The sequence below is a fragment of the Eschscholzia californica genome, unplaced genomic scaffold, assembly GCF_041429995.1.
Source record: "Eschscholzia californica isolate CP2 unplaced genomic scaffold, dmEscCali1.0.p SCAF_6, whole genome shotgun sequence".
Taxonomy (NCBI): Eukaryota; Viridiplantae; Streptophyta; class Magnoliopsida; order Ranunculales; family Papaveraceae; genus Eschscholzia; species Eschscholzia californica.
The window spans coordinates 27,314,797-27,327,946 of NW_028238483.1; the positions used below are offsets into that span (position 1 = coordinate 27,314,797).

Genomic DNA, 13,150 nt, shown 5'->3' on the forward strand with positions numbered 1-13,150 from the left:
GATTAAAGAGCTATTCTCCGCTTTTGAGAGAGAGAGAGAGGGAGAGATGTTGAAAAATACAAGACAATTTAGTTCGGAGTTTTCTACGATATTTCGAATCGAGATTGTAAATTCTCTTGTTCCTAAACAAGATACGCGATCACGAAATGACTTGTTGGATCATTTACCAGTTGTAGGAACTACAAATTAGCCTCATCATCATGACCTTTTATGACTTGATAAATATTCTATGTTTTTTCCGGTCAATGGAAGAAAAAGAAGATGAAAAAAATCTTATGAAGGTCACAGGCAGGTTGCCCGATCAGTCGCCCATTGGCGACCACTTTTAAGACGTCGGAGAAGAGAGAAAGGATAAATGAAAATTCAGTTTTAGAAGAAGAGTAAGTACGGAAAACAAAAGATTTAACAATTAAAGTTAACTGGCGATTTGAACAAAAGGAGGTCACTTTCAAAATTATAACAACCAGAGGGTTAAAAAAGAAGTTGATTACAAAATAGGGTGCCGAAAAGAAAATAAACCATAACAATATACTAATTGTGTAGCTTGAGTGCTTGACCATTAGCTCACAGTAATTTCTAGAGAGAGAGAGAGAGAAAAAAAAGAAGAAGTAATTACTCCAAAGTTCCTTGGCAGTTTCCTTTGGATTATAATCCATGGGTGACTCATATTATCAGTACAGTATTTGTCAAAGGAGAAAGAAGAAGTTAAAAAACTGAAACTACCTTGATATTGATGCTGACGAAAACCCTGAACACCCCACGCTCCTTTGCCCATCACTTTTTACTCCTTCCTCGATCTCACCAACAACCTTAATCATCATCTTAATTAATTTGAAGTAGGCTGGAGGAGTATCATTGTCATCTCATTTCAACTTGAGGGATCTGAATCTTGTAAAAGATAATTAAAAAGTCCCCCCACCCATTTTACTAGAAAGGAGAAAAAAATGGTGGAAACAAACGAACATACACAACCAGTTGGAGGAGGAGGAGGAGGAGGAGGAGGAGGACCATCACTTTCTGGGATAAGGGGAACTATCTTTCCACCTCATGAACAGCTTAATCAGCTTGATTTCTGCATCCACTCCAATCCTTCATGGCGTCAGTTCTCTTCTTCTTCTTTTTTGTTCCTCTTTTTTTATACCCTTTACTTGTTCTTTGGTTTACTTAATAGTCTAGTAGTAGTTATTTTGCTTCTTTGATTCCTCAATAAAGTTTCATGATTTAACTATTAAGTAGTAAAAGTGAACAAATTTCATGATTTCTGTTTTTGGGTGTCTGTTTTTCTTCACTGAATTATAAGATTTTACCTACTTTAAAAAAAAAAAATTGGAACTGTAAACTTTGACATATTGGAAGTTCTGATTCAATTCATTTCTTTATTTTATGAACTAAAAAAAAATGTTAACTTTAGTTCATAAAGGTTCAAGGGATTTGGGACAATCAAAATGCTTAAGAGAACTAGTTTTTGTACAATTTCAAGATCCCTATGGCTGTCAATCTTGCCTCTAGAATCTAGCATGGAAACCATTTCAATCTTTTGTTCATTGTCCAGCTAATTATTTAGATGCCCTAGGGAGTTTTATGTAATATAAGTTTTATAAAGATGATACTCAGTAGTCAGTACCAAATATACCGAATTCATGTAGCGAATGCTACAGTTCATCCAAAACTATATAGTAATGGTTCGGATTCAAGATGCCCTAACATAGGAAATTGGCATTTTGCTATGAAATTGAGTTACTTGGTGTTTGATTTCTTCTAATTGTCTGAATCTCACTTGTTAAACTCAATGGACCGAAAATCAGCCCAAATAAGCCATCCAGACAACTCAAACAAAAAACAAACATTCTCAAAATTTGACTTAAGTTAACTCAGACATCGAGTCAGATTTCATATATGAATTATAAGAAGAAAAAAAAAACACTACTGTAGACTAACTGTTTATCTCGTCTTTCATTTCATTTAGTTTTTCTCCTTTTACGTGATAGATACGGGTTTATTAGATTTATTAAGGCCAAATGATAGAACTTGCATATAACTGAAGAGTTTGAGCTAACTTAGGACTAATTGAAGTATTTATCGATTATTTTACAGCGAAAATGATTATACTGGGTTTTCAACACTACATTGTAATGTTAGGAACTACGGTCATGATTGCCAGTGTTCTTGTTCCTCGAATGGGAGGGGATAATGTAAGTTTTCTTAACTCCCACTTCTTAAGTGTACAAGTTGTGTTCCTTCCGTTTTGAGTGTGCTTAAAAGCGAATAATCCGAAGATATCTATTCTAATGAAACGTTGAAACAGGGTGACAAAGCCCGAGTAATTCAGACTTTGCTATTTATGAGTGGAATAAATACTCTTCTTCAAACATTAATGGGAACACGGCTTCCTACTCTAATGGGTGCATCACCTGCATTTATCATACCAGTGATATCGATAGTTAGAGATTTTTCTGATAGTGTTTTCGCATCTGACCACCAGGTATGTCAAATTTTCATCCTTAAGAAGTATAAGAAGCTAGTAATGAGATTTTCAGAACAAGCATCTTATATTGATGTTAAGTTCATAACTATTACTATCTCAAAAAGTTTCTCTATATATATATATTGTATTAAAATTTCGAAGGTCGTTCACTACTGATACATTTCAGGATGTTTCCAGAGATTCGTCCACACAATGAGAGCTATCCAAGGATCATTAATTGTCTCATCTATTTTTCATATCATCCTTGGGTATAGTAGGGCATGGGGAACTTTTTCAAGGTAACAATGTTATGAGGTTAAAGCTCTTCTTAATTCTTTCATGTGGTTCGGTCTTTAAGCTATAGCTTTCTAAAAACAAGCTAAGGGGTGGAAAACGTGAGAAGTGTTGATATCTGCATAACCTTTTATTCTGCTTATTGACATCTGCACCTAAATCTTCGACAGATTCTTCAGTCCTGTTTCTATTGTTCCTGTGGTTTGTGTAGTGGGTCTTGGCCTGTTTCAGAGGGGCTTCCCGATGGTATAAATCCCTTTCCTGTACCAGGGTAATTTGTTTAAGAATTGAAGAAAAAAAGTGAAAAGTGATATATTATTTATTTGTCTTTTCAGCTCGCGAACTGTGTAGAGATTGGTCTGCCTATGCTACTTTTACTTGTCATCACTCAACAGGTAGTTAAACTGAAACGGTTTGCACTTTACATTCCTAAGAAGATAAGATATATTTGAAAAACAAAACTATTGTTCTTATTGCAGTATTTGAAGCGTGTCCATGAAAGCACATATAACTTACTTGAGAAATTCGGCTTACTTTTGTGCGTCGGGATTGTTTGGGCTTTTGCCGCCCTTCTCACTGTAAGTGGTGCATACAGTAATGTTGGTGGAACGACTAAGATGAGCTGCCGCACTGATCGATCCTACCTTATCTCATCTGCTTCATGGTATTGTTAATTATGGGGTTTCTAGATTATTTACACAATTTCGTTCTCCATATACAAATATTAACTTTTGTGGTGTCTTTTTGTGTTTTTCCCTTGAATCCAGGGTTAGAATGCCATATCCTTTCCAGTGGGGTGCACCCATCTTCAGAGCTAGCCATGTGTTTGGGATGATGGGAGCCACACTTGTTGCCTCAGCTGAGGTCTGAATCTCTTTCTTTTTTATTAAATATGATGAGGTACTGACATAATTTCGTATGATGTTTCTCTCTCCTTATTAGAAAAGAAGAAGAAGAGAGAATTGATTTCGATTGTATTCAATTAACATTAACCATTACAATTCAACTCTTGAGTTTAAATAGAGTTTAAGAGAAAGAGAGAAACAGAAAGAGAAACAGAAAGTAGAGAGAGAGAGTTAGTTATAACTAACTCTTTTCTTAACTAACTCTAAAACCCTTCTTAACTAACTCTAACAGTTTCATAACAACTTTACTAACTAATCTTGATTAAACTAATCTAACTAGGTTATAACCGAGAATAATTACTTGTCCTTAACATCCCCCTGCAAACTCAACATGGGTGGAGAGATGTTGAGTTTGGATCTTAGGGCAGCAAATCGAGTGATGGAGAGAGGCTTGGTGAGGATGTCAGCAAGCTGATCATGGGTAGAGATGTGTCGCACCTGAAGCTTATGATTCTTCACCATGTCACGCACAAAATGATAAGCTATTTCAACATGCTTCATGCGACTATGAAATATTGGATTGGCCGTGAGATAAGTAGCCCCTAGATTGTCACACCAAAGTATTGGGGAAGAACTTGATTGAATTTGTAATTCATCAAAAAGGGATTGAATCCAAAGAAGCTCAGAGGTAGCATCTGCAATTGCTTTGTATTCAGCCTCAGTGCTAGAACGAGCAACTGTTCCCTGCTTCTTAGAACACCATGAAATCAAATTAGAGCCCATGAAAATGAGAATGCCACCAGTGGACTTTCTATCATCTAGACATCCTGCCCAATCAGCATCTGAAAAGGCTTGGAGATTGCAATCCGAGAAACCATTAAGAGTAAGAGATGACTTATGAATGGTAAAACAATAGTCAATGGTGTTCTTGAGATATCTTAATATTCGTTTAACTGCACTCCAATGATCTTGAGTAGGTTGTTTAAGAAATTGACAAACTTTATTGACAGCATACGAAATATCCGGTCTGGTAATAGTAGCATACTGTAAGGCACCCACTGTGCTTCTATATAGAGTGATGTCTGAGTCACTTAAAGGATCACCCTCATCCAACTTTAGAATTGTGGAAGGAGCCATTGGAGTGGAGACAGACTTAGCATCATTCATCTTTGTTTTGAGAAGAAGGTTGGAGATATATTGCTTTTGAGAGAGAAGAAGACCATCTGAATTAGGTTTCACCTCAATTCCAAGAAAGAAATTGAGAGAACCTAAATCAGAGATAGCAAATTCTTGAGAGAGAGAAGAAATAGTAGATTGAACCAAAGAAGAGTCACTCCCAGTGATGATGATATCATCCACATAGATGAGAATATAAAGAACAGAAGTAGAAGAGATGCTATAAAACAAAGAGGTATCAGTTTGAGAAGCCATGAAACCTTGACTTAGAAGATAAGAGCTTAGTCTCTCAAACCAAGCTCGAGGAGCTTGTTTGAGACCATAGAGTGATCTTTGTAGCTTGCAGACATGAGTGGGTTTATCTGAATCAATGAAACCAGGAGGTTGGCTCATATAAACCTCTTCCTTGAGAAAGCCATTAAGAAAGGCATTTTTGATATCAAGTTGTCTAAGAACCCACCCTTTTGAGACAGCCAAAGAAAGTATAATTCTAATAGAGACAGGTTTGATGACTGGACTGAATGTCTCCTCATAATCTATACCCTCAACTTGATTGAAGCCCTTAGCAACTAATCGAGCCTTGTATCTAGAAATAGAACCATCAGCATTTTTCTTGATTCTAAATACCCATTTACAGCCAATAACATTCATAGTAGAAGAAGAGGGAATAAGTTCCCAAGTACCATTCTGAATTAGAGCATTGATCTCTTCAGACATGGCTGATCTCCATTTGGGATCTTTAGAAGCTTGGAGATATGTAGTTGGAGTAATGTCATTGGGTGGAAGAGAAACAGTATAAGCTTTTGGTTTTCGAATACCATCTTTGGCCCTGGTTATCATAGGATGATAGTTCAAAACAGGAGGAATAGAAGATGAAATATGAGGAGAGGATGGAATAGGAGGAGAAGATGTAATAGGAGGAGAGGATGGATGAAGAGAAGAAGATGGGATAGGAGGAGAAGATGGGATAGGAGGAGAAGATGGAATTGGAGAAGAAGATGGAATAAGAGAAGAAGATGGGATAGGAGAAGAAGATGGAATAAGAGAAGAAGATGGAATAAGAGGAGGGGAGAATGGAATTGAGGTGGAAGGTGAGAAAGATTGAGAGGAAGTGATAAGTGATTGATAGGGAAAAAGGGATTCATCAAACACCACATTAGAGGAGATGACAATATGATGATTGATAGGATTAAGACATCTATAACCCTTATGCTTAGGACTATACCCAAGGAAAATGTGACAAGAACTTCTAAAATCTAATTTGTGTTTGTTATAGGGTCGAAGACAAGGATAGCAGCCACATCCAAAGATTTTGAGATAGTTGTAGTCTGGTTTTGTGTGAAATAAAGCTTCAAGAGGAGAGATGTCATGAAGTACTGGAGTAGGCAATCTGTTTATGAGATAGACAGCAGTCTCAAATGCAAAATCCCAAAAAGAAATAGGTAAGTTAGCATGAGCTAACAAAGCTAGACCAGTTTCTACTATGTGTCTATGCTTTCTTTCCACCATTCCATTCTGTGCATGATCATGAGGACATGAAATTCTATGACCAATGCCATTTGCCTCAAGAAACTTGGATACATTTCGAAATTCACCACCCCAATCAGATTGTAGACATTTTATTTTGAGGGAAAATAGAGTTTCAACATGAGATTTGAAGAGAAGGAAAGTTGAAAACACATCAGACTTATTAAGAAGGGGAAAAATCCAAGTGTATCTAGTGAATGTGTCTAGAAAGGTAACATAGTATTTGTATCCATTAAAGGAAGGAGTGGAAGCAGGTCCCCAAACATCAGAGTGTATTAAGTCTAAAGGAGCATTTACAGAAGATACACTTGATGGATGAAACAAAGAATGGCTTTTGGCCATTTGACAAGAATTACAAACAAATGGAAGAAGAGAAGTAAAATGAAGGTTATTTGATTGGATTACATGTTTCATTGTTCTGAAAGCTGGATGACCAAGTCGAGAATGCCAATCAGGAGCCAATGAGGAAGCATAGACAGCACCATTAACATCAGATGAAGGAGTATGAAGCTGAACTTTGTAAAGACCATCCTCACATGGCCCTTGGACAAGCTCCTTGTTAGTTTGAAGATCCTTGATGTTAAAATGATAGGGAAAGAATTGAAAATAGCAATTATTGTCTTTAGCAAACTTATGAACAGATAGAAGATTCTTAGTAATAGAAGGAACATGAAGAATGTCCTTAAGTAAAAATGGATTAGAATCAAAAGATGCATAAGTTGAACCAGTATGAGAAATAGACAAACCTGAACCATTGCCAATCTTTACTTGACCTTGACCTTTGAATTCTGATTGAATACTCAAATTTGCTAGTTCAGAAGTGACATGATGAGTAGCACCAGAATCTGGATTCCAAGTGGTGGAGGAAGAAGATGAAGAAGGTGGTGGAGCAGAAGTATATGTGTTATGAATTTCTGGGAAATAAGTCTCATAATCAGTAGAAGAGGGAGAATCAAAGTGAGAGGGAACATAAGATTGATCAGCATCAGAGTAGGGATAAGAATGATAATAGGCTGATGAGTAATCAGGAAAGTAAGAATGAGAATCATCAAATTCAGTAAGAAAGGTTTGATGATCAGAAGAAGAAGAAGATTTAGGTTGAAATGCTGAGTTATTCTTATTGTAACAGTAGAAGGCATAATGACCTGATTTGCCACAAATCTGGCATATAACTGGAGAAGAATTATTAGGTGATCGACCTCTAATCATATTTCTACCATGAAATCGCACATCAGATCTTCCTCTTCCTCGAAAATAAGGAGGAGCTCGATGAAAACCTCTAGAAGAAGAATTTTGAGTGAAATTGATAGAGGAATTAGCAAGATAAAGAGAAGCCTCATGTTGTAATCTGTTTTCTTCAATAAGGAGAAGACCGAGAAGATCATTAATAGAATAATTTTGTGATTGAAGAGAGAAAGCAGCACGAAAGGGGCCATAATCAGAAGATAGACCTCTGAGAATTGTATCACAAAGATCATCATCAGATATAGGTTTAGAAGCTTGTCGTAGTTGTAAAGCAAGAGATTTGGCTTTGTTAAAATAGGTTTGAATGGAATCAGAACCTTTCTTTAAAGATTGAAGATCATGTTTGAGGTTTGAAACTCTAGCTTTTGAGTGAGAGGAGTAAGATTTTTCTAGTTCAGACCAGACTTCATGAGAACTGGATAGATCAAGCACTTGACTGTGAGTTTCTTCAGTGAGAGAGGCAAGAAGCCAGCTTAGGATCATTTGATCTTGCTTAATCCAATTAGTATATTTAGGATTAAGTAATGGAAGATCTGAATCATGAGAACGAATGAATTTGGTAGGACAAGGAGATGTGCCATCCACAATACTAAGAACATCATAAGAACGCAGTAGAGGAAGGAATTGAGATTTCCAAAATATGTAGTTTGTGGATGTTAGCTTATTTGAAACATATTGATTGACAGTAGAAGGAGATGGAAGATTAACAAAGGAAGAAGAAGAAGAAAAATTTGGAGAAGAAGAAGAAGAACCAGTAGCCATTAATGGAGAAAAAGAGTCGTTGATTGAAAAAAGAAAAAGGAACAATTAGAAAAAGGAACAATTAGAACAAGGAAAAGAAGAAGAAAGATTAGAAAATTAAACCTGATTTGATCGAGAAGATCGAAAAAGTTGAAGGCTCTGTTACCATATTAGAAAAGAAGAAGAAGAGAGAATTGATTTCGATTGTATTCAATTAACATTAACCATTACAATTCAACTCTTGAGTTTAAATAGAGTTTAAGAGAAAGAGAGAAACAGAAAGAGAAACAGAAAGTAGAGAGAGAGAGTTAGTTATAACTAACTCTTTTCTTAACTAACTCTAAAACCCTTCTTAACTAACTCTAACAGTTTCATAACAACTTTACTAACTAATCTTGATTAAACTAATCTAACTAGGTTATAACCGAGAATAATTACTTGTCCTTAACACTCCTGCAGTCAACTGGAGCATTCTTTGCTGCTGCACGGCTTTCAGGTGCTACACCTCCTCCAGCTCATGTGTTCAGTCGAAGCATCGGTTTGCAGGTTAGTCTATAAATAACAAATCAGTCTTTTCCACCTTTCTTTTGTTTTTATTTGTTTTAAGTTGAGTTGGGCAGCTTCTTGCGGTATGAAAGTACTTATTCTTTTTCACTTGAACTTGTTTGGTAAAACAATTAGGAAAGTCATCTTTTAACACAGGAAATTGGGCCGACGACATTTTCCTGTTAGTCTTTTGTAAAAAAGACCTGTCAATACTATAGGCTTCGGCTCCTTAAACAGACTATACAGAATTTATGCATAAATCTTACATAGGGAGCCAAAGCCCTGAAATAACATACTTTTGACAAAAGAAAATTTGGCATACAGAATTTTGACCAATTGCCCTTTTACTAATAAGCAACTTAACCGTTACTTTATTTCAAATTTGACTATCTAAAACGAAGTTGGAAGTGCTTGGGAAGATCTTACATAAACACTGAATTAAACCTTAGTCTTTGAAAAAATAGATGTGGGATGTGTTAAAAACGTGGATCAAGTAAGTAACGAAACAATTTTTGCGAATTAAATTTTACCTGCAGGGTGTTAGCACGCTTCTTAACGGCATATTTGGAGCAATTGTTGGCACTACAGCGTCTGTGTAAGCCACCTTCGTGTATTTGCGATTTCTTGTATTATCTCTTCTATGACAAATATCTTTTATATAGAAATTTATGTTTCTTGATCTGTTCTTGTCTTCTTGATAATATATTATAATCTCTCAGAGAAAATGTTGGCCTTCTTGGATTGACACACATTGGGAGCAGAAGAGTAGTTCAGATGTCATGTGCTTTCATGATCTTCTTCTCCATCTTTGGTTGACCATCTCACTTTCTTTCACTAAATTCGAACGTAATCCATCATCCAGGATTTATCAAAAATGCTCAATTATATACAAATTATTTGTTTGCAGGTAAATTTGGGGCTCTTTTCGCATCAATTCCATTTGTGATATTTGCTGCGATCTACTGTGTACTCTTTGGACTAGTCGGTGAGTTCTTACCCGTAACTTTTTATATTGCATGAGTAGAAATATCTTTATATCGACTTTACAAGCCATTCTTTCACCTTTTTCTGTAGCTGCTACTGGGATCTCATTTATTCAGTTCACGAATAATAACTCCATGAGGAACCTTTACATATTGGGAATTTCTCTTTTCTTGGGGATATCTATTCCGCAATACTTCGCTGACTATTCTAGCTCAGCACGCCATGGACCAGTCAAAACACCCGGGGGATGGGTAAGTCAGATTATATCTTTACACATTAATTTCAAGATATCGATCTGATTGTTTCATTTCTAGCATTGACATGATCACTTCTGATCAGATTTGTGATCATTCATCACCTTATCCTTGATAAAAATACTATTAAGAAACAAATACATAGTTCAATATCAAATTTTTATCGGGTTGTTTTGATAACTTTGAAACTTGGAGGTTGTACTTCTTCTGCATCTCCCTGCCTCAGTGCTTAAAAAGCTGTCAATATAACAGAAACAAAGACTAGTTTTCGGCAAGGAATAAAATGTCGACATATTTCGGTCGAAATGACCGAAACATGTCCTAAATTCACATCACCGAAGCGAAATTTCCACCGAAATCTGATACGAAATTTCGAAACAGAGATTTAGGTTTAGGGTTTCGAAAGATTCTATAATCATAACTCATATAATACCTTAGTCGTTTATCTTCTACCTTTTTGTTAATTTGTTTCATCTTTCTTGACTACTTCTTCTCAAATCTTTTGTTCTTCAAGATATTCTTCTATTCTTTAGGTGATCTTTAACTTCAGATTTCGATTTTAGAGAGAGAGAGGAAGAGGGAACAGTCGGTTTCGGTCGAGAAGTCTTAGAAATAGGGACTAAGGGTTGTATTTAAGGGGAAAACAATTTTTACTACAAAACAAGTATGTTATATTTTATTTCTGGTTAGCCCCCTAACTATTACTATTATAGCAGATTGGACCCTAAACTAACTGTTTTAGGTTTACATCTGATAAATAATTCAATGTACCCCCTAAACTAACTGTTTAATTGCAGATAAACACTTAACTTAACTGTTTTAGTACTAGTAGAGTTAAATAACTCAATTTATCCCCTAAACTAATTGTTTTAGAACTGTTTTATTATTCCGCAAATTTGTAAAATTTCCACACAGACCGAAACGTTTCCACGAAACATGTCCACTTTTGGACCGACCGAAATTTCCATCGAAATCGAAATTTCATTTCTTGGTTTTCGGCAATGTTCTCTTGTTATCGTTTTTCTCATTATGTTAGAATTCTCTGTTTTTGTCATGTGTCTAGTATAACCGTAATGATGGGTGGTTTTCCGATATAACGGGCTATGTTTAGGTGAAGACTCATTAAGATAGTTGTTTTTTCTGTTATAACAGTAATGATATGGGTCATTACACAACAATTTTACCGTCTTTATGCATTGTATAAGCTCTCTCAGACTCATACGATCTAAAAAAGCTTACTTTTAACTTCAAGTTGTGTGGTTTCTCTTGCAGTTCAATGACATCTTTAATACGATATTTTCGTCGGCCCCAACTGTGGCGTTGTTAATTGGAACTTTACTAGATAACACACTTGATGCAAGGCGCACAGAAGAAGAAAGAGGACTATCATGGTGGGTTCCTTTTCAAATGAGAAATGGAGATATGAGAAATGATGAGTTCTATAGTTACCCAATTAGAATACATGAATTAGTCCCTTCTAGGTTTCTGTAACTACAAAAAGACCTAAATGTATGTAGATTTTCGCTTTAATTACAGTGTAAAATTATGTTTATGGTGATATTGTTATCATATTTAAGCAATATAAATGTTGTTTTTATCATATTTATCCATATTCACAATGATATGCAGAGATTCACTATGAAGGGTTTACCCATATTCACAATGATTCACTACATAGATTCCACAAATCGATGAAATCAATCTGAAAAACCATGTCTCATTTAAAGGGTACAGTGAGATTTATATTTTTCTGCGTCAGACATTAGTGCTCTCAAATGGCTGGATTTGAATGTCTCAGACATTCGTCGACTCTCAATGGCTGGGATGTTCGTGGGCATTCAAGAGTCCATGAGAATGCCCTTCTACTACCTTCCCCTAACAGTCAAAAAAAAGAATCTACTTGACATGTAGTTTTGCTCGAAGAAACTGGAACATAGAGCATGCGCATTGTTTTTGCTCGTAGAAACTGGAAGATAGAGCATGCTCATTGTTTCTACCCAGACGCAATAGCTCACGTATATTTCTCATTATTGATCCTCACATTTTGCTTTCTTGGTCAAAATTTTTGTGATGAAACTCTTCGCCAACCTTAAAAGCTATCACATCCCAATGTATACAAAGACACACGTACTATCACTTAAAAAATCAAATGAACCATATTCTAGTCTATCCTCCAATAGTTCTTTATTTCATTCCAAACTCGGAGTACCTTCCAAGTAGGAGTAGCATTGGCCCCCCCGAGAGCAAAACACAGGTGGTCGTGCAGTCAGACTGAAGCCATTACCACCCTCAGTCTCCCCGATCGTTTTGCAAGTGATAGCCCTAGTTTATCCCCTTGTAAAAAAAAAAATTGGTGTGCCATTTCTATTTCTTAATATTGCTTCATAGCTGGCTGACTTATAGTCTTGTTCCAATTCTAACTATATGCATATGAACATTCCAGTTCTTTAAAATTGTAATTCTAAACCCTAAATTAGCTTGCTCTCAGATTAAAAAGAAGGTATTGGAGTCTGTCAGACAACCACACGACCACCTCAGTCGCCTAAGACGAACTGAGAACGATCATCTACAGTGGAGATGACCTCAACAATCATCACCACCATTAATCACGCTCTGATCGTGTGGTCTTGATTCATCGACCAGACTTAGATTCCTGTCTCCTTAGAAATCAAGGATACAGATGTACGATCCTATAGAACAGATCCTGTTCAAGTAAGGTCGTGCTAGTTACTACAGTCTAAGTTTACTTAAACAAGACATTGATTTCATGTCTGACCGGTGTGGGACTAAAGTCTTTGGTTTCTCTCAGCGGGAGCTTAAGATTAAACCCCTCCTGATCCTATGATTTTTATTATTCTGTCCGAGCAGTGATTTAATGAGCTTGATCTCAAACCTCAAAAGTGGGATTCATCATCTGCCTTAGATATTTTATCATTCCTTGATTTAATGAAATCTATCTCATAGTGAACTACAATATCATAATCTAGGGCTCAAACGATCATAGTTTGATTTTGGGCTCATTAAATCGGTCTTTCGTGTGTATCAGGCTGCCCGTATAGAGCCTGCCTCATTTT

General features: G+C 36.1%; 1 protein-coding gene and 1 non-coding gene across 2 annotated transcripts; one reads left to right on the forward strand and one right to left on the reverse strand.

Moving 5' to 3' along the window:
• Positions 1-554: 554 nt before the first annotated feature.
• On the forward strand, positions 555-11,676 carry LOC147533063 (nucleobase-ascorbate transporter 3-like). Its single transcript, XM_086646847.1, has 14 exons — positions 555-1,098; positions 2,095-2,192; positions 2,306-2,482; positions 2,663-2,763; positions 2,929-3,004; positions 3,094-3,153; positions 3,238-3,422; positions 3,526-3,622; positions 8,752-8,838; positions 9,375-9,433; positions 9,558-9,649; positions 9,746-9,823; positions 9,913-10,073; positions 11,349-11,676. The coding sequence occupies exons 1-14, from the start codon at positions 945-947 to the stop codon at positions 11,565-11,567; spliced, it is 1,644 nt and encodes a 547-aa protein (XP_086502973.1). The 5' UTR covers positions 555-944; the 3' UTR covers positions 11,568-11,676.
• Positions 11,677-12,583: 907 nt separating this feature from the next.
• LOC147533064 (small nucleolar RNA U3) lies at positions 12,584-12,798 on the reverse strand. Its single transcript, XR_015228983.1, has one exon. It is a non-coding gene; the product is annotated as a small nucleolar RNA U3 (small nucleolar RNA).
• Positions 12,799-13,150: the final 352 nt, after the last annotated feature.

Excerpts from the sequence above, each read along its gene's own strand:
- LOC147533063 (XM_086646847.1), top strand. The coding sequence starts at position 945 with ATGGTGGAAACAAACGAACATACACAACCAGTTGGAGGAGGAGGAGGA. Across the intron at positions 3,154-3,237 it reads TACTTGTCATCACTCAACAG|TATTTGAAGCGTGTCCATGA; the intron begins GTAGTTAAACTG and ends TTCTTATTGCAG. Across the intron at positions 3,623-8,751 it reads CACTTGTTGCCTCAGCTGAG|TCAACTGGAGCATTCTTTGC; the intron begins GTCTGAATCTCT and ends ACACTCCTGCAG.